General features: G+C 45.1%; 1 protein-coding gene across 3 annotated transcripts in view; it reads left to right on the forward strand.

The window, feature by feature from the left end:
• The window catches only part of RGL1 (ral guanine nucleotide dissociation stimulator like 1), a 127,720-nt gene that overhangs the window by 39,846 nt on the left and 64,403 nt on the right, over positions 1-23,471 (forward strand). For all 3 annotated transcript variants that reach the window (XM_029617525.1, XM_029617526.1, XM_029617524.1), the window contains one exon: positions 18,287-18,480. In XM_029617525.1, coding sequence (XP_029473385.1) covers positions 18,287-18,480 — 194 coding nt within the window. The remainder of the gene's footprint in view (positions 1-18,286; positions 18,481-23,471) is intronic.

Genomic DNA, 23,471 nt, shown 5'->3' on the forward strand with positions numbered 1-23,471 from the left:
TTTGTTTTATGGTTGGCCCGGTCCCTGAGTGGCAATAAGTTCATTTTCCTGTCATGCATAAGCAGATAAAATGTATCCAGGCAGGGGTAAAAATTATTAAAATAAAAATATGCTCCAACCTCCAGGCCTAAACAGCAAAGATTTTGGAATCCGTCAGCTACTAGGAGGAATGAAAGATGGTTTGAATTATTAGCTTAGTTCATGTTTAAACTAAATGAGTCTATGAAACGCACGTGCTCAGCCTTCTTCAGCAGCCTAGTATGAGCTGAAGTAAGCCATAAATCAGGGACCCACCCCACTTCCAAACACCGAGAGGAACATAACTTTCACCAAAGCTTTTAAAACAAACTGGGGTCATAGCTCCAAGGCACAGAGGCATTGCAGATCTGGCTATGGCTCTTAGTCGGTCACTCACAGGTTAGAGAAAGGTGAAACCTAACAAATAGATCATTTAGTTCTCTGGGACATTTGGAAATGTTCCACATTCTGGATTTGTTAAGAAGTGGAAAAAAAATGGGCCTGCCTGGGATTAGGGATTTGTAATTGGATCAGCAGTAGGTGAGCAAAGAGAGAGCAGTAGGATGATTGTATTAAATGGCCCAGGTCCAGAGCGGAGTGATGGAACTTTGTCTGGAGGCTCAGCTCGGAGATTACTATGTCTTAAAATATTTCTCAAGAATTAGAACAACTTATAGTTTACAGGTCAGCTCTCAGTACAGAGGAGACCCAAATCAGTGAAGAAGTCACGGCACGCTGTAGGATGAATGGGAAACTCAGCAGGCTTTTGGCAAATCAAGAATTTCAGTATTAAAATACTGATACTGTCAGGATCAAGCAAGGAATTGCACCGGTGAATAGAAGCAAACAATCAGGCTGATGTAGTAGGGTGCGCTGGCTCAACGCGCGGTTGGATGTGCATTTTGGACACGCTGCCATAACCCCCGATGCAAAACAGGGGTTAGCGCGTCCAAAACGTGCACCCAACCGCCCACGTAGATAATAGTGCTCATCACATGTAAATTCATGTTGATAAGCGCTATTATGTATTCCCCCCCCCCAATGCAGAAAAAAAAGTGCGCTCAATCCGCACATTTGTATGCTCAGAAATGTACGCCAGCACAGAGCTGGCGTTTAATTTCTGAGCGGCCAAAAAAAGCAGTGCCCGAGCCTTTAATATTCATTTATTCACTCCTTCACTTGTTGCCGATTGGTCCCTTCACTGTCACATGTCAGTGTAAAGGACCAATGGAGGCCAGAACTTGGGGAGCTTAGGGCAGGTGAGACGTGGGCTCCCAGACACCCGAGGCACTAGGGACGCACATTTTTCCCTAGCGTGTCCTTTTCAGTGCGGCAGGTCATTTGAATATAACATCGGGTCCCCGGGAGAGGTGGTTGGGCGTACGTTAAGAAAGCGGGCGCTCACCGTTGAGCGCCTGCTTTCTACGCACTGATACTGCATTGGCCTGAATATATTTGGAAGGGTCAGAAATCATGAACTAGAGGGGGAGGGGAGACTTGGATGATGTCACTTGACAGAAGCTGAGGAGCCAGGCAGTCTGACAGGCCTGAAACACTGCGTAAGTAGCTGGGATATAGGAATGCGATTTAACAGTTCTGCAGGATGTGACAGATCTTGGGCAGTTCTCATAAAGATGTGTGCAGCACATGTGATGGTAAGCAGAGCAGGTCTGCCAACTCGTGCCACAATAAAGGCGTTCCAGGGAGCCCAGTCCTCAAAGCCTGTGTCATGTGAGGTGTGATGGGATGGGTTGCAATCTCCAGGAATAGTCCAACCGGAGCTGCAGGGGCAGGGCCACCAAGTGAGTCAGAGGACTGGAAACTGTCTTGTGAACCTAGCTCAGCTGATTTGGGCTTATTCATGCTGGAAGAAAGATAAGTTAGGGACGGGCTATAGCAAGTCTAGGTCTAATCTGAACACAAGGTCAAGAGGACATACAGAAAACGAATCAGGGCAAACCTCAATAAGATACTGAAGAAGCCCTGAATGTACAGTTTCTGCTAAGATTATAAAACGGGCTTAAGAAAAAGAGTTGAGATGGATTCTTGACTAAGAGGTACATTGATGGATATGTGGATGTCTAGAGATGGGTCTATGCAGTTTATTTAATACACTGACCCCTGTTTATCTGAAGAGAATATTGCTCGTACATTAGTAGACATCTTTTCATTGAGGAATAGGGAACTCTTCAGGCCTCCACAAAGCTATGGGATGTTTTGTTTGTCGTTGTAGTGTATTTGAAGGTAGGATGTAGTCCTCTGGTGTTTCATGGTTATGCTTTGGTCAAATACTAGAATAAGATGGTCTGAAATAACAGTTTACCAGCTCGGAAAGAGAAATTCAGTTTCCTGTCTGAAAAAAGGAGGGAACCAGGGTCTTCCTCGCTGTAAGTGCTGCCTTTGATGAGAGAGAAGAGCCTCTGTCCCGCAGCATAGCTGGGAGGAGGAAGACATTTCTTTACCTGAACTTGAGATTAAAGGGGCCCGTATCCTTTTGTCTAAAGCTCATCTTCTCCTGAAACGACACGGTGCAAAAAAAGCAATCCTAAAGGGGAAAGAGCCGGATTAGACCCTGGACATTCCAGCCCAGCGAATGCCTTTCTGCTACTCAGCGAAAACATCTGGAGGAGCCCTGGAATTGCAGTGATTCATTTTGGTCTTTAAGGTTCCGTGACCTTGGCGAGTGCAACGGAAAGGCCATGTTGTTCGAGGGCTTGAGAAAAAAAAAAGAGGCGCAGGAAATGCCCCGAGGTTTCTGGGAATGCATCATCTGCGGATAGGCTGATCCCGTATTGGAAAGGCTGATCCGATCCCTGCCTGGGGCTGCATAGTTTCAGTCTTCTCATCGGGGTTATGCAACCCTGCCAGCGTCTATGGAGCGCACAACAGATTGCTGACGCGAAAACTTAAAACGAGGGCTTTTGTGATGCAGCCTACTTGCCTGAAAAGCAGCAGTGGGGCTTTTGCTTTTGTTAATCGGATTTTGCTCCCAGGGGCATCAAACAGAGCACTGCCTACTAAATCTGGGCAGACATCCAGCCTTGTCCCAGCAAGTACCTCCTCCTCCCCACCATCCCAATTCTTAACACTGAGCAGAGAGGTCAGCGGGACACAGCTTTTCCTCTGTATGGTTTGCTTGTTTCCCTTGAATGAAAACGACTTTGCAGAATCCATGTCCGTTGTGACGTGCAGGCCAGTTTTTAAGGCCCCTGCCCTGGACGGGCAGGACATATCCAGCATCGCAATCCGGGCTCTGAGTGAATTGTGCAAGAAATCCATCTAAAAGCGCCCTGCAGGGAAGGGAAGCGTTACCAGAACTGGAGCAAAATAATCAAAACTAGCTCACGGCAAATTTGACATAAAATAAATTTACTGCAGCTCTCCCTGTTTTATGATTCCCTTCACCCCCCTCCACTGAGTTGCTTTGAGGGCAGTTTCAGAAGCATTTTCTTAGGGTAAAAAGTGTTTTCTCTGTCCTAATCGGTAGCTTGAAGATTGCCCTTATTTATTTAAAACATTTATAACCCGCACATCAATCCACAGCTGATGGCGGTGTACAAAAGAACAGATCTGCGCCCACCTCCCGAAAGCCTGCATGTTCCGCAATGCGCGATGTTTTAGTCCATGCTGAGAGCCACTGCTTCCGGGGGTAGGATTGCCAACTGGCTCCAGAATTTCAGGACAGGTTGATCCAGTCCTGGTTTTACCCCCTTGCATGCAGGTTCTTATAGTCTTGCTTTTCTTAGGGAATGCAATAGGGAAATCAGAATAAGTCCCAGCATGCAGTGGGGTAAAACCAGGACTGTGTCAACCGGTCCTGAAAATCTGGAGCCAGTTGGCAACCCTAAGGGGTGGGTTTAGTTTGGCGCATGCAGATAGCATTTTAAAAACTATGCATGAGCTTTTCAAGCAAATTTGAGTGCATACTTTATATGCACAGCAGTATTCCTAGAGAGAGAGCTCATGGGCTTTTCGCTGGGAAAATTGGTACAAAGCCCTCTGGTAGGAAGAGCACATGGTTTTTGTCCGAGTAGGAACATTTTGAAATTTGACCCTTTAATGACTCCTTCGCTCCTCTCCGCCCTGCAATTCTGGGAGCCACTCTGTGACTCCTTTCTCGCTGCAAGTTTTCTGTGCTTCTTGAGTCACTTGATGACTCCATCAGCCTCTTTCTTTTGCAGACTGAGCCTGGTTTACATTTGGCAAATAGGGATTGACTTTACTTCTGAATTCTGATTATTTTATATGTACATACAAACAGGTGGAAAAAGCCCCCATTTTCATATTCTCACCTGCCATTTATGTTATACCCTGCCTTCATAACATCTGTTGTTCAAGGCTGGTAACATTCTAAAAAATCCATAAATACACATTCAACAATACATTATACCAATATATACAAAAAAAATTAAGTATTATAAAACTTCAATTAGTTTGTCCCAGGTTACTTAAGAAACTGAATTCTATCTTGCTTTCAGCTATCACAAATATTGTGAAAATGTCTCTTTGAAAAGTAGTTTTTCCAGTTTTCTTTTTTTCATACAAATGCTTCCAACAGGTTCCATCTTTTGCTATTGTGGCCTAGTCCAGGGCCCTAGAAGCTAAGACATATAGCTCAGACTGGCAGCATGAGGGGTAGGAAGCACGGGTCATGGGTCTGGTACACTGTTCCCAGGAGGAGCAGAAGTGGCCGCAGGCTGGGAGCTCCACCACCGAAGAGGAGCAGCATGGGCTGTTCCTTCTGGAGCACTGCTGCCAGGAGGAGCATGCGCACAAGCCATAGGCCAAAGAGAGTCTGCTCAGGCCACTAGTGGGAGAGTCAGGAGGGGGAGGGGGCTTCAGCCTGGAGGAAGCTGGAGAGAGGAAGAGGTCGGAAGGATGGTAAAGAGATGAAGAATAGGATAGAGGTAGAGGCTGGAGAGGGAAGGACAAAAGAGGCAGAAGATGGCAGGAGAGGATGAATCTAGATGAGGAAAGTGGAAAAAAACACTAAAAGAAAAAAATGTCCTATCCCCACCCAAAAAGCAACATAAGCTTTAAAAACACCAATCTGGTCCCAGAAATGTGCTGCCAGCAAATTCAGTACCTTGGGCATAGAATAAGAACCAGAATTTCCAGGTTTTGCTAATCAATTTTTTGACTGGTGTTACTCTGTAGGCCGTCCTGCACATTCCGGAGGAATTGCATGAACAAATTCCTGCATCCTGAGCAAAACAAGTGTTGTAATCATATTGTCAGGTGCCAGAGCAAGGGAAATCTCTAGTGTCAGTCTGGGAAGGGGAGTGGGGCGGCTTCGCGGCCAGAAATGTTCCTGTCATTTCCTGTTATCTTTTACAGGTTTGCTAGTCATTTGAAAAGCCACATTCATGTACAGGCTGCAGAACCAGCTGTCATTCCTTGATTAGGAACGGGCCTCGTTCTTAGAGCCTAGGGCAGGATAGATGTAATCTCACTCTGTCAGAGTCATGGCTAGTGCACTGTGCCACAGAGCTTTCTCCTAGAGCTCGTCAGATAGCTCGGATACATAGAACATATCGAGGTGAATTTGGAAGGCGTTCTTCATCATGCCAGTGCCACCTGCCTAAACTGGGACCACTTTAATATCTTTCTGCCCCGTTTTCCTGGCCTCCGACTGCATTTCTTTGTACTTGGTGATCTTCCGTGTCTCTGTATGTAATGCAGAATAATGGGGTGGGAGTTTACTTCTGTAACCCTCAGCTAGGGTATGTAAATTAGAGCCAGTTGCTGGGAGTCCAAATCCTGGGTTCTGAAAGGTGGTCAAGCAGATGGTGCAGTAGACCGGGCCTGGAGGTGTTGCTTTATTGTAAAAGGAAATTTCTCCCCTCTGTGGGTGAACAGAAGCACCCCCTACTGCCCCCCTCCCAAGTAAAGGAACAGCCAATGGTCATTTTATAAAGAAAAAAGATACCAGGTCCGGACCAGTGAGGCTTCCACTTTCTGTCAGCTACAATGAGCAAAAGAAAGCAAGTTCAAAAAGTTGCCAGGTTCGTGACCTGGAATGACCTAGCCGAAAATCAACACTAGGATCAGCTTACTGGCAACCTGCTCCTCAGGTGAAACCAAACCATGGAGAAGCAACTTGGTCCACACCTTGGCTTAGTGGTTCCATAGTAAATGACAGCAGATAAAGTTCAACATGGCCATTTAGCCTACTTGGCAAGGTGTTGAGGGTTTGTAATTGCTGCTCTGTGCAGGTTATCCCCTCGCCTTCCATTTAGTGTGGTGATGACGACTCCATGCAGGTGTTACCGCCATATGGAAAAATTACCCCAGTGCTTCATTTCCAATCTCTTGCCATTAGGGATCCTCTGTGTTTTATTCTATGGCCTTTTGAATTCCATCACTGTTTTTGTCTTTACTACCTCCTCTGAGAGGGCATTCCAGGCATCCACCATCCATCCTTTCCATGAAAATCTGTTTCCTGACGTTGAAAGGCATCCATGATCTCTTTACTTTTAGAGAGTTCTACAGATGAGATACTCCAGTCTGCATCTGGCAGGTTAAAGTTACCATGAAACCAAACAGCCAGACTGTGTTTGTCATTGAACTCTTTGGAGGAAATATTCCAGTGCCTGTGTGCCCTGAAGCAGCTTTTTGCGAAACGTGGACCACGTCAGCTGACTTACAGATGAGTTTATGTGACTGGGCTACGCCAGTCACTAACATTATCCCTATGTTATTCTTCTATCTAGGCTCAGTAGGAGGGGTTCTGATATTTTTTGATTCCTCCCTTTGTTTTAACCCCCACCTTTTTGGGGGAGAGGCCAGTTTTTGGAGTTTATAACCCCAAGGAGAATGCGTAGTGGTCTGAGGGAAGGGGAGATCAGAGTGGGTCAGGAGCTAAGGAAGAAGGCTAGAGATTCCTCCAGGATCTGAAGGCAACAGGATAAGAGAGAGGAGCTGACACTTTTCCCTGAGTTTCAAGAGAGAGATAGAGAGAGAGGATTGAAGAGCAAGAGATTTCTCCAAGATCTCAAGGCAAGGTGGTTGGCGAGCTGGAGGGTGCCCCTGGATCTCACAGCAATTCATGCATTTTACAAAGAGGTATCGAGGAAAAGTTTTTTTGCCAAGATTTTTTTATTTTGACTGACTAGTCAAAAGGGAAGGGCATACCCCTAGTATTCCAAAGGGCTGGAATCAGAGTTCTTTTGACCCATTCGACCAGTTAACAGATTGGGTGAAGAGAATAATGTAGACTTTTAAGTCACTAACTCAAGAGACTTGCATTTTTGATGGTTGACTTAACAGTTGAAGAGTTTGACTTGGAACTCTCTTTTGAATATTTTGCTTGGGGATTTTTCCAGGCTGGTTCATGTCTGAACTGGAAATACACTCTAGTTATCCCATGCTCACTGGGGAGGATATCTTCAATCAGGATGAAGGTGCAAAAGGGTGAAGGGAAGTGAGCAGAATAAGGATAGAAAGAGGAACCGTTTGATTTTTCTTCTTGATCATTGGATTTATGTTGATATCTTATTTTTGTCATCTTGACCTGGATCCTGTTTTTTAAGTTACAGTAAAAGCTATCTTTTATTTGAACACCAACTACAGACTCCCAAACTTTTATTGAGTTTTACCCAAGTGTGGACTTTCTGGGATGGATGGACCCTTTTATGATATCTGGTTTCTGTTTTTTGTGCTGGTTGTAGCTTCCCTGCTTTTATTTTTCACTCTCTGGCACCTCCTGGAACTGTGTGATTTACAGCGTGAAATGGTCATAGAGACAGTGATAGTCAGTGCAAGGGGCCCTGGAAGAGATGTCTTCCCTCGCTCCCGCCTGACCTGAACCAAGACCCATAACACCCCTAGTCTAGGATAAAACACCAAAAGGGGGACCGGCTACATTTATATTGAACTTGTGCTGAAACTTTGATACTAATGTTATGAGTTTTGATGAACTGAATTTTTTTTAACCTATGATGGTGTTGTAAGCCCCTAGAAGAACACCAAAATGTCACTAATTTTGTGGTGTGGGCTGTCCAAGGTTTTTCCCCCTCTTTTTTATAAAAATTTTTTGGGTAAGCCTTTGTTACCAAGTTTATGGTATGTGTACCTGGGTTTGAGATCTTTAGACTCTACCGTGTGTGTGATTTTCACTAGGTTAAAGTTACCAATCAACATCTCCATCTTATTTCCCACCTATTGGATGTCTTTGGCCAGATCTCTGTGCAGTTCCTTTGTCTGAGTTGAAGGTCTGTGGGCCACACACCAGAGTATATGGAAGTACCGTTGCCTCTTTCTAAGGTGACCCACAGCACCTCCTACTTTCCCCACTTCACCTGCATTTCAGTTGCTTTGATATTACTTTTGACATAAAGAGCTCCCCCTCTCCCATTTCTGTCCTTTGTCTGGACAGAGCTAATTCTACTACTATTACTACTACTACTTCTATAGTTTTAGAACATTTCTGTAATATTTATATAGTTCTAGAACATCTCTAGAAAATGTCTGTAGTTCTAGAACATTTCCCATAACATTTCTAGAACATTTCCATAACATTTCTACTTAACATTTCTATAGTTCTGTGAGCACCTTAGGTGGGCTGTGCTTTTATTTATTTAATTTTAACATATTTTTTGTATATTCCACCTATAGCAATACCCTGCATTCTTGGCAGCTTATATTAATGAAGCATATAACATCTTGATTGTTGACAATATAAGACAGAACAATATTCCTTTTACAGAGGAATGCAAGGGCTCCAGAGTGAAAAATGTTTTTCTGGCCAAATGTGTAGAAAAGTCTCTCCCATTGTTTTGAACTTGTTCCCCTTTGAAGTTTGTGCTGATAATCTCATCCTATTTTTGCTTTCCTCTCCTTTCCTTATTGCTTAATAATTGTTGTTTGCTTATAGCTTTGATAATCTCTTGCTGTTTTGTTGATTCTTTTCTCTAACTTTGACTATCTCATCCGGTCTCATGGCTTTCTACACGTTTTGCTAATTCCACGTAAGCGCCCTTTCTTCGGTAAATGGGATGATATCTTCTTCACTCCCAGAAAACTCTGGCCAACATTTGCCAAAGGTTTATTGAACACAAAAACAGGTTGTCTTATACAAGTTCAATGTTTACAGGCTTGCACTGTAAAAGTAAGCAGACAGTAGCAACACCAATATGTCCTAAGCAGAATAGCAAACTCCTCAGCATAGGAAATTATTTTCAGACAAAAATCCAGCACCCGTCCATAAGCAAGAAATACATCATTTACTCCAATGCCAAACTTAGGATAAATGGAGAGACAAGCTCTTCTGTTTGGAGGTGTGACTCCTCCCAGAGGCTCTTCCAAAATGAATCTAGGCCATAAGCCTAGAAGTACTGTTTTAAAAGTACTCTTTCCATAGAAAAAATATGTTGCCGCTACTGGTCTCTGCACCAGGGAGCAAAACACAGCAAGCAGGCAAAAGCTGGAATAAAGACTGGCAAAAGAAAAAGCACACAACTCCTCCACAAAAAACCACAAAATTATGCATCGGAGTAAGATTTTTTTCTGTATTATATTATGTTTCAGATATAGCGATTATATTGTGTTATTTGAAGAGTCTGCAAAATTAAAAAATATTGGGGTAGATTTTAATAGGCGTGCGCCACTGTACTGGCCGCTTCCAGCCCCGCCCCTTTTGCAAGGCCTGGCTCTTGTGCGCGTAACAGGGGTTACGCATGCAGCTGGGCCCCTTCTAAAATGCGCATGAAGCCCAACCTCATTTGTAGGCCCCGGATTTTACGTGCAGGGGGGTTAAAATCTGGCCGATTGTGTGCAAAATGTATACATTTTTTCCACAGAATTTCCCAAGAAGTACATAAGAAGAACAGCCATACTGAGTCAGAGCAAGGGTCTATCGAGCCCAATATCCTGTTTTCAACAGTGGCCAATCCAGGATATCAAATAGTAGATATATTCCATGCTGCTTATGCCCAAGGATAAGTAGTGGCTTTCCTCACATCTGCCTGGTTACTAAAGGTTTAGAGACTTTTTCTCCAGTAACTTGTCCAAACCTTTGTGAAACCCAGCTATGCTAAATGCCTTGACCAAATCCCCTGGCAATTAATTTTAGAACTTAATTGTGCGTTGAGTAAAAAAAAAATATTTTTCCTGATTTGTTTTAAATTTGCTACTTAGTACCTTCATGGAGTGCCTCCTAGTCTTTTTTTTTTTTTTTTTTTTGAAAGATTAAACAGCTGATTCGCATTTACCTGTTCCATTCAACTCACGATTTTATAAACCTCTACCGTATCCCCCCTCAGCCGTCTCTTCTCCAAGCTGAACAGCTTCTTCAGCTTTTCCTCACAGGGGAACCGTTCCATTCCCTTTATCATTTTGGTCGTCCTTCTCTGAACCTTTTCCAGTTCTGATGTATCTTTTTGAGAATTGCGCACAGTACTCTGGATGCGGTCTCACCATAGAGGGAGACAAAAGAATTATGACATTCTCCATTTCTTTCCTAATAATTCCTAACATTTCTGTTTGCTTGTTCGACCATGGCCAAGGATCTCCACAATGATGCCTAGATCCTTTTCTTGGGTGGTGACTCTTAGTATGGAACCTAACGTATAACTACAGCGTGGGTTATTTTTCCCTACATGCATAACCTTGCCCTTGTCCACATTAAATTTCCTCTGCTATTTGGATGCCCAATCTTCTGGTCTCGCAAGGTTCTCCTTCAGTTTTTCACAATCCACTTGTGATTGAACAACTCAGAATAATTTTGTATTGTCCATAAATTTGGTTATCTCATTTGTCGTTCCCCTTTCAGTCCAGTTCATTTCTAAATATATTAAAAAGCATCGATCCCACTACCAATCCCTGGGACACTCTGCTATTTGTCTTCCTCCACTGAAATAACTAACCATTCAGTCCTGGTCTGTTTCATATCTTTTAACCAATATGACTTAGTTTTTGGGTTCTTGCCAGGTTCTTGTGGCCTGGATTGGCCACTGTTGGAAGCAGGATGCTGGGCTTGATGGACCCTTGGTCTGACCCAGTATGGCATTTTCTTATGTTCTTATGTTCAATAGGGATGTGCAAAGTCCGAACCTTTTGGTTCGGGCTTTGTTTTCGGCCTGCCATGGGAAATATTGTGTTTCCCGCAATTCGGGCTTTTGAAATTTGGGGGGACCCGAATTTCGGGTTAGTGCGCGCTAACCTGAAAATGAATTTTTCCCGAAATTTCGGGAAAAATTAGTTCAGGATTCGTTGTCCCCGAAACAGGACGAATTAGGCAATTTCATTGTAATTGCCTAATTCGTCCTGAATGAATGCACATCCCTAATTTGCAATCCACAATAGGTCATTGCTTCCTATCCCATAACTTTAATGTTCTCAGAAGTCTGTCAAGAAGGACTTTGTCAAGCACCTTCTGAATATCCAAATACTCTGCACCCACCCACTGGTTCACCATTATCCACGAGTTTATTCATCCCTTAAAAAAAAGGTAGCAGATTTGTGAGGCAAGACTTCCGTGTATGTTTAGGTGTTAGCTGCCTAGAACTACACATATTTAAACAAATAAAAAAAATAAATGTTGCTTGTGTCCTATTAAACCATGTCTGTCTGTGTTCTGCCATTTTGTTCTTTAGAATAGTTTCTATGATTTTATGTCGGGGTCATGATCCCAGTGATTCTCTGATAACACAATTGTATTTTTACACACTTTCCAGTGGATGAGTCCTGCCACCTTATTGTGACTGCCTCAAGTTCTTACCACAGAATCTGTGTTTCTCTTCTTGGCTGTTCATGCAACTCATTGTATTTCCCACTGTACTTGTCTTGCTCCACTTAATGTTTCCTTGTTTGCAAGTCTTTAAAGTTTTTTTTCTGGTTTGCAAATTCTATTTTTCTTTCCTCATGTGTTGATGGGTTGTCATGCGTTCCTTCTGGTTTGGGGAAGGCTTCTACACATTGCTTGTGGTCATTTAAGCTTGTAAAACATCTTTTGAACATTTGTACTGTCTCAGCTCATTTTCTCCCTCCCTTTCTCTCTCACTTCCCTTTCTCTGTCATTCTCTGCATTCTGCTCCTTGTGCTCTCTTCCCCTCACCTCTCTTCCCTTGCTCTCACCTCCTGCTTTAACTTCTTTCCCCATCCCTTTTTTCTCTGTACTTCTGTGGTCCTTGTGAGACTGGAATATTGGGCATCCAAAAGGCAGATGAAATTTAATGTGGATAAGTGCAAGGTGATGCATATAGAGAAAAATAACCCATGCTATAATTACACGATGTTGGGTTCCATATTAGGTGCTACAACCCAAGAAAGAGATCTAGGTGTCATAGTGGATAACACATTGAAATCGTCGGTTCAGTGTGCTGCGGCAGTCCAAAAAGCAAACAGAATGTTGGGAATTATTAGAAAGGGAATGGTGAATAAAACGGAAAATGTCATAATGCCTCTGTATCGCTCCATGGTGAGACCGCACCTTGAATACTGTGTACAATTCTGGTCGCTGTATCTCAAAAAAGACATAGTTGCGATTGAGAAGGTACAGAGAAGGGCGACCAAAATGATAAAGGGGACGGAACAACTCCCCTATGAGGAAAGGCTGAAGAGGTTAGGGCTGTTCAGCTTGGAGAAGAGACGGCTGAGGGGGGGATAAGATAGAGGTGTTTAAAATCATGAGAGGTCTAGAACGGGTAGATTTGAATCGGTTATTTACTCTTTCGGATAATAGAAGGACTAGGGGACACTCCATGAAGTTGTCAAGTAGCATTTAAAGCTAATCGGAGAAAGCTCTTTTTCACTCAAGCACAATTAAACTCTGGAGTTTGTTGCCAGAGGATGTGGTTAGTGCAGTTAGTGTAGCTAGGTTTAAAAAAGGATTGGATAAGTTCTTGGAGGAGAAGTCCATTACCTGCTATTAATTTAGTTGATTTAAAAAATAGCCGCTGCTATTACTAGCAACAGTAACATGGAATAGACTTAGTTTTTGGGTACTCACCAGGTTCTTATGGCCTGGATTGGCCACTGTTGGAAACAGGATGCTGGGCTTGATGGACCCTTGGTCTGACCCAGTATGGCATGTTCTTATGTTCTTATATCCTGTACTCTCTCTCCCCTCCCTTCTATGCTCTTGCCCCCCTGTTCCTTCCTCCCTTTGTCCTCTCATTTCCTTCTCTCCCCTCATCCCCTCCTCTCATCTTTTTCCCTTCGTTTCCCCCTTATTCTCTGCTCTCGCCTTTCTGTTACAGCTTAGGAGGAAGTCTCCCTTCTCTGCCTCTCTGAAGTCTGCTATCCTTGGCCACCAGTCTGGAGGGGAGAGAGGCCGTTTTCCTTGGATCCCCCTGTTGGCCCTGCACAGGAGTTATTTGTCCTTCCTCCTCTTGCTGGCAGCCCTTCATGGGAGCCAGCACCATTGCTAGTCCTGCTAGCCCATCTTTAGGTCTAGGAAACCACCATAGCTGAGGGGCATCATTTGCACTAGTCCAAAAGACAGCCCTGGCTGCATGTTTACTAGAGAAACATAACACGGTGAGGTACCGGATGGTTTCCAGCCAAGGCTGGGCCCCTTGGATGAAGGAGAATTTTCAAACGAACATTTCCCTAAATCTTGGCAGACCATGTTTTCTGGGCAAAGGGGAACCTGGGGTTAGCCAATGCCATTTTGGAGTTCGGTGCCAGCAGGGCAGGGGCAACTGGGGATTGCTCCTGGTACTCTTTGGACTCCATGGCTAGCGGGCAAGCTGGGGAGGGGGAGGGCTGGGGTTAAGCCTGGGCAAGAGGGATTTTTAAACACTTTGGGAGTGGGTTTAACACTTAGTTAAGGGGCAGGGCTAAATCACAGGGCCACACCAGTGAATATCAATGTGCTGGGTGGGGGAGGCGGCTGAGGCTTTTGATATTACATCATGGGCTTGTTTATTTTAATAAAGGGTGGGTTGCCATTTCTTAAGGGCTGGGAATAGGGGCTGGGAAGCCACAAATAGGGGTTGGGAACCCACAAATTTTCTGGCTGCAGTAAAAGCGAGTTAACGTCTCGAGGGATTTACTGATCTGCAGTACTCGAGTACCAGAGTTCACTAAATTTTGCAGGAAGTTTCATGCATTAATACAGTGTGGAAAGCGCTCTTTCACCAGCTTAGTAACTAGACCCTTAAATGAGATGTTCTCCGTCAGTCGTCAGTGTTTCTGGGATGAATGTTGCTTCCGTGGCCCAAAGAATTTGTGAGGGTCCTCTGTGGATATGGTACCAGTCAAAAGAAGGGTGGTGAAGGGGAATCTGCAGATATATTCCTGGTTGGATCTTGACAGCAGGGATGATGCAGTTCAAGTGCAGCCTGCTCGGGCACGTTTTCGTGATAAACTCGATATACCCTGACAACCTGGGTGTATTTTAATCATTTCAGGACGGTTTATCTTGCAAGAATGCAGTATGCTGTACTTTCTCCAAGACTGGACTGGTGGCACGCTTTCATTGGATGCTTAAAAAAAAAGCTGGAACGATTTCTTCCACTTAAACGAAAAGATGGTCAGGCAGCATGCAGGTCGTTGATAAGTCACACCAAGCTAGCATTTCCGCAGCGGCAGCTTGAACAAATATGCCAGAAAAGCTTTGAGCCAGCGCTGTTCTGTCATGCCAAGCACTCAAAGGACGCCGAAAGTAACTTTCATGTGGAAGGTCACCGTTCTCCCATGCTTTCATGACCTGTTTAAGCCTTGTCCAGTGCTACTGGTGGCTTCTTCCCCCTCCAGGGCCTCTGTCAGAGAGCACTGGGAACTGGGGCCTCCCATGGAAATCCGGCAGGAGAGAGCTCCCACTCCCTGCTGCATAGTACGGCAGGAGTCACTGTTAAACTGTTGGCTTTATGTCCCCCTCCCCCCCAAGTGTAACGCTATTAAATACTGATGTGGGTTTCGTGTTGGCGGTGTCGTGGCTTGAGCTTGAAAAGTTTTGGCCATAGCCCTCTGCGTGTGTTTTCCGAGTGCAAGGTTCATGAGCAGGCAATGCTCTTAGAGTGCACCGTATCGGCTTTTGATACGAAATTCCGCACCGTCCCAAATGCTGTGACATCAGAAAGGAAAGGGATGTTTACAGACCAAACAAGACACACAATATCCCAAAGAGCTGCAATAACAGGGGAAGCATTGCATTCCAGAGAGGAAAGGACAAGTGTCATTTTCCCATCTGTAACATAAACTGAGTCACATCACACACACAGGGGGAGAATCTGGTCCAGACCCACCCTCCCTCCCCTCCCCTCCCGATGGGTGCCTATGGTAAAAAGTCCCTCGGCCATAGAAACGATAGCTTCTGAACCTTAAATTCTGGTTTTGATTAGAAGCAGGACAAACATGTAGTTATTAAGCTTTTATGTTACTTTACTTAATTTGTTTTTGCCCAGCACCTTTGTCCTGCTGCTTTTTGGGCTTCCAGCTGAACTGGGATTGGTCTACGGTGGGTGACAGCACCATGAGCCTTCACGCGCAATTACCTGGGGACTCTGCTTTTTTTTTTTAACCCCCTTTCTTTTCCCGTCTAGCCCAGTCATGACAAAGACAGTCCTCAGCTAGGGGCCACAAACCGTGGCACCCTCAGGGATCCATTTGTGTGCATCCCTGAGCCTGGTAACTAGGTGGTGGTGTTGTGGGGTGAGCGAGACTCCCAGCTCCCAGGACTATGAACAGTGCCCTCTGCGGCATCTTTTAATTCCTGGTGAAAAACAGGATACTTCTTCATACTGGAGTCAGTTCACCCCCAAATCAGTTTGGAAAGAGAATAGCAACAGCTATTCAGGTTTTGCTGAATTGCACTTGTTGTAAAAGCTACATAAATGCCTTTGTATTCACTTCCAGCAGTCCCAAGCTTGAATAGATTTATTTCAGCCTTGGACCTTAGGCTGCAGTAAATTGCAGGCCAAGGACTCTGCAGCTCTGCACCTCCTATAGGAGCAGTTTTGAGAGGCAGACTTTCTTCCTGCTTTTGGAAAAATAGACAGACCAAATCCTTTCCTCTAGGCATGAAATTTCAGGCTCAAATACAGTAAGCAAAAACTGTTATGCTTGTGAGATTTGCTCACCCTGAGGTTAGCTGGCGGGAAATGGGGGGGAAAGGAAATTCAGTCATTACATTCGAATGCATGCAATAGTACCACGATTTGCCACGTAGGGCACTGATGCCTTGTTTTGCAGCCGGGGCTGCCAACAAGCAGGGGCATCGCTGGCTGTGCGTGCACAGGGCCCCGTTGCCCTGAATCTTTGCTTCCCTTCCCCCACAAGACTCTTAAGCTGTGGCTGCTCCTTCCCTCTCCTCCCTCCGTCAGCCGATAATAGAGCTGCGTCTCCTTCTTGGTGCCGGCGCAGTTCAATGACAAGTTGTTTGAACCGCAGGGGTCTCCGTGGGTGCAGAGTCCCGCGGTTCAATTTCTCATTGAACGGCGCCAGCACATGGCAAAGGAAAAGGTAACCAGGGCTAGCGCCAGACAGAGCAGGTCGGAGGGAGTGAGGGGGGGGGGGGGGAAGGAAAAATAAAAAGGCAGGAGCAGCCACAAAAAAAATAAAAGCTTGGACCTTCCTGGGGGGGGGGGGGGAAGAGAAGCAGGGATGCAGGAAACCCTGCCTCAGGGAAGGGGGGGGGGGAGGTGCAGGGACTCTCAGATTGGGTGGAGGGGTTTAGTGAAGACTCGGAGGATGGGGGGTGGAATTCCAAGATTTGGTGAGGAGGAAGAGGAGGGAGCTCCCAGATTCAGAGGTTGGAAGTAGGGACTCCCCGATTGGATAAGGGGAATGGTGAGGGATTGGGTGCAGAAGATGAGTGGAGACGCAGAGGTGGGGGAGAGGAGGGGATTCCAAGGTTTGGTAGGGACGTAGGGAGGGAATAGTTTTGGAAGTTGAGTAGTAAGGAGAAATGTCGTACTTCTGCTCTTCCACCATTGTTAGAGGAGTTTCTGTGGACAAAAGGGTTTATTGACACAGCCGGAGGTGCTTGGTTGATATTGGGGTTTTGTTTCATCCTGTCTAGACTCCATTCCTATGTAGGAGAATTAATTGAATGATGCTCTGGTGATTTTACTAGGTTTTGGCTGGGGGATTTCTTTCTTGCATAGAAGGCCCTTCTGTCTACAGATGCCCTGCACCTTGTGACAATAGCGCAAAACATTTGCACTGACAGCTCCTGCTTTATGAGTGGGGGTGTCCTGGTTCTGAATGGACGAAACTTGGTAAGAAATAGGTGCAGAGGAAGCCACACAGTCTTGCTATTACCAAGCTAACAGGGCAGTTCCCCTCCCCCACCACACACACACACACACACACACACACACACACACACACACGTCATAGGACTGAAAGCATTTAAAGTTTAATATGTAAAAGCATGAGATTTAGTTATGAGATTTTATAGTAGGTCTCAGGGGAGATAGAAGGGTGCTGCTGATTTGTGATTGTTGAGTTGTTTAATTATCAAAATCTGTGGGGCTTGGGAGGACTTATGGGCCAGTACCTCGGGTCTTTTACATATCTAGCAGTGCCTCTGCCAAAGAGGAAAGTTGGTAGAAGCAGGCAGAGACCTACTTATAATGGCACCTACTTGCATGTAAGCCACACTGATGTAAACTTAGTTATTTTTGACACACCGGCGTGTCCCAGGAAATGTTGCATAATACCCACACCTGGGAACTTTTGTTTTCTGGTTATGGGGGGCGGGGGAATGTATATCTGCTTTCTCTCTTCCTCTCCCCACCAATCCACATGCTCACTCTCTCTTTCCTTCCTGCCCCCCCCCCCCCCCCCCCACTTCCAGGGATGACCCTAGGGTATTGCTTTCCCTTCCCATAAATCACAGCTCCCTGGCTTGTTACTCCCTTGCTCTGCCCTCAGCTGAATCCCAAGTAATGGAATATCAGCTGCAAGCTGAGGTGTCTGAGCTCCTGTCCTCCTCCCGTTTCTCCCCAGTTTTCCTTCAGTGACTGCTCCAGGCTCACCTTCTTTCCTCCTGTTTCCTGCCGGCTTACTGACGAAGGGGAGGGGGTGAAGTTGGAGCAGACACTGCACAGCAGAAATCAGTTGCTGTGTTTCCTTCTCCAGCTCCTCCCCTCCTCCTGTTTCTTGCAGGCTTCCTGAAGGGGAGTATCTGTAGCAGTTGATGTAACCGTTTTCTTCTTCGGTGTAAAATTATATGGATGCATTTCTCATCACAATACAGCACACAAAACAATTACATTGGAAGAAAAGAGGCTCTGCAGTAAAGTCCGCGCTTTGAAACAAAACATTTCTGTGTGTGAGTTCACTGTAAGAGGGCTGTACTGTGTTTTATTCCCCGCAGCGCAATCGCATCGATATTAAGAGCCTGGCTTGATCAGTGCTCGGAGGATTTCAGGGAGCCGCCTGATTATCCATGTTTGCACAAATTGTTGGGCTACCTAAGGCAACTCATGCCAGGCTCGGACCCGGAGCGACGGGCGCATAACCTGCTGGAGCAGTTCCAGAAGCAAGAAGCAGCCGACATGGACAATAACCGTAAGCTCTGCTTCTCCTATTGCGGGAGGGGGAGGGGCGGGGAGAACTGCCCTTTCTTGTCATTTAAAATATAAATTAATTAATTTGTCAGCCAGGAAGGCCAGATGAAGGGTTAAAGAGATTGAGTGATATATTTGGTTTATATTGCGCTTTTCAGGTACCTCAAAGTGGATTACATTCAGGTACTATAGGGCTTTCTTGAATTCCTGAGCCCGAACCACCAGGCCTCTTTGGAAAAGTAACCACGATGCAGTTAAATTCTCAATTCTTCCTATCATACCCTGTCCTCTCGTCTCCTTGCCCCTTGGACTCTGCAGCTCATTAATAGTCTGTGTGTCTCCGTTTTTGGAAGGCTCGCATGGGATGTCCCAGTGCCCTGTGCTCAGTGCTTTTGGTGCCAGCATAATGTCAGCTTCGCTAAGCCAGGCTGCTTCAAAGGAAGCACATGGCAGATGTTTTTTTCCCTGTTTGCATGGAATGCTGTCCAATTCCAAGGCCAAAGGAAAACCCAACATTAATGTGTCAGAGATCACCTGAAACAATAGCAAATGGCAGTGTGCTGGGTGACAGAACGGGACATCAGTTCAGTCCCGACCTGCTCTTCTTCCTGGACTGGATGCTGGTTTTTGGTCTGTTGGATGCCGTCAAGATGTAACATTGCAGCAGCAGCATCCAGGAAAAGAAATGAAATGACCCTTTTAGCTTTATTAATGTATTTATTTATTTATTTATTTATTTAAAGTTTTTTATATATCGATATTCGTTTGCACATCATATCGGTTTGCAGAGAACAGGTGTACAATGTGAGAGAAATACATGGAACTGGTAGAACTATAACAGAAAGTGGTAGAAAGAAAGAAGTAACAAAGTTATAAAAATAAGCTAACAAGGAGGGATTATTTACAAGTTCAATACAGGCAGGATGCAACAGTTTGAAGCAAGCGATGATAAGGGGTGTGCATGTGCTTTCTTTAACTTACTACTGTAGCCTGTCTTCTGGTATTTATCCTTGAAGGCAGGAATCACTCTCAGTCCTGGGGCTTAGTCCTGATATAGATCCAACAGCCCTGGGGTATAGATTATCTAAAACGGGGGAGGGATAGACCTCCAGGGTCCAAGGTGTAGTGGGTGGACCTCATCTGTTTGGTTACTTTTATTTATTTATTTTTTCTTTATTTATGCATTGCCACTACCGAAGCCCAGGACGATGTACAATATAACATCCATAAATTAAACGTAGCATAGACATGTAAAATAAATAAAGCATCAAAAACAATTTAAAAAAAATTATAAAAATGCACATCAGTATTTGCTTGGGCTCATACAAAACCAGTCTCAAACAAAAATATTAACAGAAATTAAAATCCCTATACAACTCATCTGGAACTTATGCAGCAATCCTAAGCCTGCACTTCATCAGAAACCAGTCTGAAGAGAGAAGTTTTCAACACAACTTTAAAAGACTTTGGATAGCTCAAAAGATGCATTTCCTGAGCTATTGAGTTCCACTGAAAAAAAGCTCTTTCTCTAGTGTCAGCTAACCGAGCGAGCGTGACTCATAGGGGGCACATCCAAGAGCCCTGTTTGTGATGATCTCAGAGCATGGGATGGATTGTAATGATGAAGAAGGGTGTCTGCCCAAAGCAGTGAGTCCACTGATAACATTTTGTGAACTAGTAATGGAATTTTGAATGAAATTCTGTAAGAAATAGGTAGCCAGTGCAGATCTTTTAGCACAGGTGAAATGTGGTCTCTCATCGATCCACCAGAGATCAGCCATGCTGCAGAATTTTGCAGTATTTGTGAGGCTTTTAAATCGGATTTTGGCAAAACCATATATAACCAGTTGCATAATTTATGAAAAGTAAAATGTATTGCTTGCCGTACTGTGCGGAGATGAACAGCAGGCAGAAGAGGTTTTAAGTTGTGTCACAGGCACGCTCTCACTAAGTGTAATATAGATGGTGGTAAATGCCAAACAACCAGCTAGGAGACTCTTGGTGGATGTTCCCTCTTAAACTTTACTGCCGATCTTCAATAATCATCATTTGGCACCTACACACTTGTTCTCCGATACATTCATTTCTCAACTCAGTTTCTCCAAATTCTCTTTGTCCCTGCAGGTGGTCCTGAAATTATCTCACCTCCAGGGCCTGAAAAAGTAAAAATCCCAGGTGGACAAGGGTATCCTAGGTGTGAGCAGAAATCTCTTCCCAATAAATACCAGAGGTCCAAAGGTTCTCCAACTCTTCACAGCCCCCAATCTTTCTCTGTCCTTCCAGGGTGAAGGTTACAAATGAAAAATAACTCTTCTCCTCTCCAGATGGCAACAGTAGTTCTACTCGAGAGAAACCCTTCCAATTCTCTTCCAGGTGGGGAAGAAATCCGTCCTTTCTCTACTTCTGGGCAGGAAAGGTGACAGCAAAATCTTCACCAAATGAAAAATGCCCCCCCCAGCAGCAAGTCGCCACTGGGTGTGAGATGTAGTCGTCAGGTCTTCTCTACCGCCATCATTCCCAAGGCAGGACCAGGGATTCACAAGAAAACTGCAAAAATGAATTTAAAAAAACCTTTAAACTCAAAATCTGAGACAACCCTACCAGACAGGAAAGGTATCTGCCTCCTTCCTATTTTGTGTCCCAGGGTAGTGAGACCTTGCACCAGGAATAGGGAAAAAAAACCCCACAGAAACGGATTAGCGCCTGCTCCTCCAAACTCTAACTCAGAATGTCTCGCTGCTCTCCGAACTTGCCTGCACTTCACAGGCAGGAGCCTACCACTTCAGCCACCACACCCAGGGGTGCTATAGTAGGGTGGTACGTGCCCTTCCTACATCCTCTACCCAAGATCTTTAGTAGAGCCATCCAGCAGATATCCCAAGGAGTCACCTCACGATTATTACTACTACTAAATGTTTATGTAGCACTATAAGGTGTATTTAGTGCTGTATGGAGACGGAGACAGTTCCAACTCTGTAGGGCTTACAATCTAGTCAGTTGGACATTGAGCACAGATGCATATCGAGGGCAAGGCTACTTCAGTGGATAAGGGAATCTTTAGCGAGTAAAGGGAGTCAGGGAGTGGGTTTGGGTCCACGGATGAGATGCAAATAGGATCATTTGCTTCTGTTAGTTCAGAGGCTGATGTAATAAGGTGGACGCACAGTTTAACAGTTTCTATGCACAACTTTACTCGTGATGCAGCAGGGAGGTTTGCGCACAACAACGTGCATAGAAGTTAACATCCTCTGGTGCAAATCCCACGCTATTGAAGGCATTAGCTATTACCCCCTCCCCCAATGCAGAGAGGTGTGCTGGCTGAACTCAGGTTTTCTTAGCGCTGGGAATTTAACTCCAGCCTGAGAAGTAAAGTATCCAGCGCTAGTCTTAATCTATGGGCAGAAGCTTAAGTTCTGTTGCCGGGACCTGCACACAAAATGTGGTCCGTGCCCATAAAATCTTGCCTTCCTCTTCTCTCAATATTTTTTTTTCAATGCCCCTATGGGACAAGCCTGTTCCAGTCTCTGCAGAGGAGACAGTGGTCCACCCAAGGCAGCCATGCATTGCACAGCAGACCTTCCTTTCTGCCAGGCAGGCGGCGGGGGGAGTCTGCAGCCGTGGGAGATCAGATGCAGGTACCCAGGGCGAAGAGAGCAGTTACCTCTCCAATCTTCCGAAGCAAAGTTGGCAGGCAATGCTAGAGCAGAGCTACTGCCCGGCATCTTCCCCTCACTGTCCTGCTGTGCTCTGCAGCACTTCACTCATCCATTTCGTGGCTCAGGATTCGTGAGCACAAATCATTTTTTGGTCACATAAGACACTTATGCACAGAAAGCATGATTATTTTCAGAAGACTGTGTTCATGAGGAGCTGAAGGAAACTGAAAGTAGATAAAGCAATGGAGCCAGATGGGATACATGGAGGGTTTGCAGAGGACGTTGAGACGTTCTGGCAGCTCCCCTGACTGACCTTTTGAGTTTGAGTAGTTCCAGAGACAGGAGGGCTTCTGGAGCTTCCTGGTGGTGTGAGGTTCCTCTCTCAGCCACTAGGGGGCGTCCTCCTTGTCCTTCTGCTCCCTAGAGGCTGAACATTAGCATGTTTAGGTGAAAATGAGTGTCAGTCGGGGGATGCCTGCCAGACAACTCTGAAGAAAGAGGAAAGAAATACAACTACACCTCCCACAAGGGGCATCTCCACACCTTCAGGACAACCCCCAGAAAATGTGTGCATGTACCCACGATTGGCATGCCTGGCCTCCAGGATACCATTCATTTGGAATGCTCTGCACAGTCTGGGAAAGTGAATTTGTGGGGAAAAAGGCACATGGGAGTTACAGTTACACTAAGAAGCATGAATAAAGAATGAAAAAGCATGCACAGAAGAGAGCCAACCTTACAATGTAACCAAGAAGGAAAAAGACAAGCAACATGACACATTACTCAGGAAATATAGAACCAGCATGTGCCTTTCCATTGCATACAACAGAAGACTGCACTGAAAGCATAGAAAGAAAACACACACAGAGAAGGACAGAAAGATGGAGCAGGCACTGTGTTATATTTGGACCAAATAATATATATCAACAAGACAAAAGAACACAGCCAGTTCCACACAAGCATGCCAGAAAGAGAGATACTTCAGGAGTACACACACCTGACTTCCTGATGAATAATGACAGATATGCTAAGGTGGATGACCTCCACCAATCGCAGCTGGTTGCTGGTTTGTCATACCGCTGAGGGTCTTCCCATCAGCCAGTGGTATCCTCACTCCCTGAACTCCTAGCCTTGCTGACCTATATGGAAAATGTTGCAAGATTGTAAGGCCATTACAGCATTGCATGGATTGAAGATTGCATGGTGTGTGGCTAGTGTCCTAGGAATTCCGTCTCTTCATGGAGAGGACAGCTATGATTGAAAAATGGAGAATAAAGAATGTGCAGATGGGAACAAGTATTTTTTTTTTCATTTGGACATATATTGGCCATACATG

The sequence above is a fragment of the Rhinatrema bivittatum genome, chromosome 10, assembly GCF_901001135.1.
Source record: "Rhinatrema bivittatum chromosome 10, aRhiBiv1.1, whole genome shotgun sequence".
Classification (NCBI taxonomy): Eukaryota; Metazoa; Chordata; class Amphibia; order Gymnophiona; family Rhinatrematidae; genus Rhinatrema; species Rhinatrema bivittatum.